The sequence below is a fragment of the Lathyrus oleraceus genome, chromosome 4 (genome assembly GCF_024323335.1).
Source record: "Lathyrus oleraceus cultivar Zhongwan6 chromosome 4, CAAS_Psat_ZW6_1.0, whole genome shotgun sequence".
Taxonomy (NCBI): domain Eukaryota; kingdom Viridiplantae; phylum Streptophyta; class Magnoliopsida; order Fabales; family Fabaceae; genus Lathyrus; species Lathyrus oleraceus.
The window spans coordinates 262,829,771-262,832,927 of NC_066582.1; the positions used below are offsets into that span (position 1 = coordinate 262,829,771).

At 41.6% G+C, this 3,157-nt stretch overlaps 1 protein-coding gene across 1 annotated transcript; it reads left to right on the plus strand.

The window, feature by feature from the left end:
- The first annotated feature begins 431 nt into the window (after positions 1–431).
- LOC127136987 (uncharacterized) lies at positions 432–1,734 on the plus strand. The gene is made up of 3 exons (XM_051063486.1): positions 432–512; positions 849–1,427; positions 1,570–1,734. Exons 1-3 carry the CDS (start codon positions 432–434, stop codon positions 1,732–1,734), a joined length of 825 nt encoding a protein of 274 aa, XP_050919443.1.
- The last annotated feature ends 1,423 nt before the right edge of the window (positions 1,735–3,157 follow it).

Here is a 3,157-nt window from a genome sequence, read left to right on the forward strand (position 1 = left end):
TCAATTGCTTCCCTTCTGAACATGGAGAAGATAGAGGGAAGACGTATCTACAACATCAACCCTAGGGAAACATACATGTCCCAGGAAATTTCCCCAACTATCTTCAAGAAGAACGTTGAGGGTAATTCTTCTAAGAATAAAGAACTTCATCATAACCTCAGAGTCTTGCTGAAGATCATTCTAGGGACAATTCATCACGCCTAGTGTCCAACTCTTCTGACTACATCAACATTGATAAGAAATGTATACTCTACTGCCTCCACAAAGGGCTCAATCTGAATCTGCCAGCGCTGCTGTTCAAGTAGCTGAGGGACTCTGTAAGAGAGACCAGGAATAACATGAAGCCCAGAACCCATATCCCTTTGGGAAGGCTGATTTCTGACATTTTGATTGAGAGCGGCTAGGTGGATCATCTGATCCATCACAATCTGATGGAGGATGTAACTGTTGACACTGGGAGGCCTCTGAATGCACGAAATATGAAGAGGATGGGGGTAATTGAGAAGATTCGGGTAAAGCCCTTGTTGGACACCTCCTGGGAAGCCCTGAAAGATCAGAGGAAGATACCAAATGGCATCTACCTCTTCTCAAAAATTATCCCTCCAGAGGTTGATGCGTACTATCTGTAGGATCTAGCCAGCCAAGGAATGGACATCTCAGATTTCTCTTTGGATTGGCTGCATGAGCATCCACCGAATTTCATGAAGAGAATGTGAGAACCTTCTGAGAAGTCAAAGAAGGCCAAGAAATCAAAGCCGGGGGAACCCTCTGTATCAATACCTCATGTCCCTCTGATCGAATCTCCAAGTAAGTCTCTGCCTCCTAACTCTCCCTCTGTTCATTTAAAGAAACTTTCTTCTTCCCTTCCTCAAACCTCACTTATCTACACACACTCTGAACCTTCACCCTCCATTACCAAACCCTCTGAAACACCTACCTCTAACCAACCTTCACCCCCTCTTCAAAAATTCAACCTCACCACCACAACCTTGCCCATCTCTGAAGAAGAAATGTTCAATGAGCCAATATCACCACCCTCTTCAACACCTTCACCCCTACCTTACTACACCATCTGCTATGACCCAGAGCCTGCTGACCCCCAATCTCCCACCACGTCTCAGCTTCAGGCTCGTGCCCTTTCCACACACCACCAATCTGAACCAAAAGCCAACATTCCATCACCATCTGAACAACCAACACCACCATCTGAACCTCTCATCGAAACACCCTTTGAAAACCCTATCATCCATAACTCTGAATCTCTCGTTGAAACCACCCCCACACCACTAGTATCTACATCTCCTACCCCTAAACTAGAACCTACCTTCCCCACTCTAGAAGAAACAATTACTCTATTTGCTAAGTCTTTAGTGGAGAAGATCAGATCACTATCTGAGAATTATGGTATCAGTGACGATCCCTCTGCAGTGAGTATTCATTGGAACAGTGTAATCAGATGGATGACCTTTGGGGCTTTCAAGCTGAAAGGCCTCTCTGAACAAGTCCGAAACGACTTCATCAGAGAAGCTGGAGAGAGGCTACAGTCACGTCTGGTTAGAGAGGTAAAAGAGAAGGCCAGAAGACAAGGCTGGTCTGGAAGAAGAGCAAAGGGCTAGAGAAGATGCAAAGAAGGTTGCTGCTGAAGCTGAAGCAAAAGCAAAAGCTGATGCTGAAGAGGCAGCACACATAGCTGCAGAAGAAGTTGCAAAGGCTAGAAATGATGCTCTAACTTAGGGGGAGAAATATCACTATGATTTCGCTCCTCTTCTCCTTTAAGACTCTAGAAGAGCTACAGAAGGAGCAACAGATAGTAAAAGCAAGACTGGACCAACAGGACTCCGTCAACAACAACATTCAGAACATGCTGACTGAGCTGCTCCAAAGGAAGATCTGGTAAGAACATCTGAAAACCTATTGCTGCATATATCTAAGCCTCTTGCTGCACTGTGCACATTAATCTCTTATGAAAAATTCTAAGCTATGTAGGAAAACATCTAAAGGTAAAAACTAGTTGCTACATAAGGAAGATCTAGTAAGAACATTTGAAAACCTATTATGATATATCTCAGGGGGAGTTGTCACTCATCTGACTCTGAGATAATTTTTTTAAATTCTTGTTGTTAGTATCATTGTTTCGTCATCACTCTGAGGTTTTTGTCATCATAAAAAAAGGGGAGATTGTAAGAACAAGATTATGTGTCTTCAATTCGTATCTAAGATTTTGATGATAACAAAGGATGAAACAAATTGGTACCCTAACATAATTTATCTAAGTATGCAGGACTCTAATCAAAAAGAGGTCAGATAGACATTTTTCTGATATACACGCAAGTCCAAAATGACCACTAAGAAGCAATTCAATCAGATGTTCTGACACTGAACACAGGAAGCGTATAAAGCTCAACGAAGAAAGGGGTACCAGACGCTCTGAATCTGAAGAGCGCACTCTAGGGTCTGATGCTTTTACCCTCTGATGTAATCACTATCAGGAAGATATCAAGAACCCCTGAAGTCAATCAGCTTTCAGCAACTAATCTAAAGATGCACACGCTGAACAAAAACTCTAATTTCTGCACACTCTGAATCAGAAATGATCAATAAGACTTAGCGGTGAAGTCTTCCGCTTATGGAAAATATCTATATTTGGAAGAAAGTTAACGCGCCCCAAACTACTATGGAAAGGACAAAGAGATTAATTACATTAAACATCCGTCATTGCCAAGATCTTTTCTTCCAACGACCTCTTAATCAAATCCCTATATATATAGGATGGATCATCTTCATAACAATCAGCGAAGCGCACAAGCATACTGAAAAACAATATTCTAATCTCTTGCTCACACGAGTTGTTGCTCTAAGTGTGGACTATTGTTATATTCTTATATTCTTTAATTTCTTCTTACTTAGAAGCACTAAGCACATAACTCTATTTTTCATTAACTGTTGAATATTCCTCAAGTGACTTGTCAAGTTTGTAAACTTGAGAGGGATAAGAGATATTTATCCTCTTAGACGCTCAATGTTTTAATCTTTCAAGATTAGTGGATTAAGTCCTTGTTGAAGGCGAAATCATCCCGGCCAGGTGGACTGGAGTAGCTTTGAATTTCAAGCGAACCAGGATAAAACTTCTGTGTTGATAGCTTTAATTTTCGCGTGT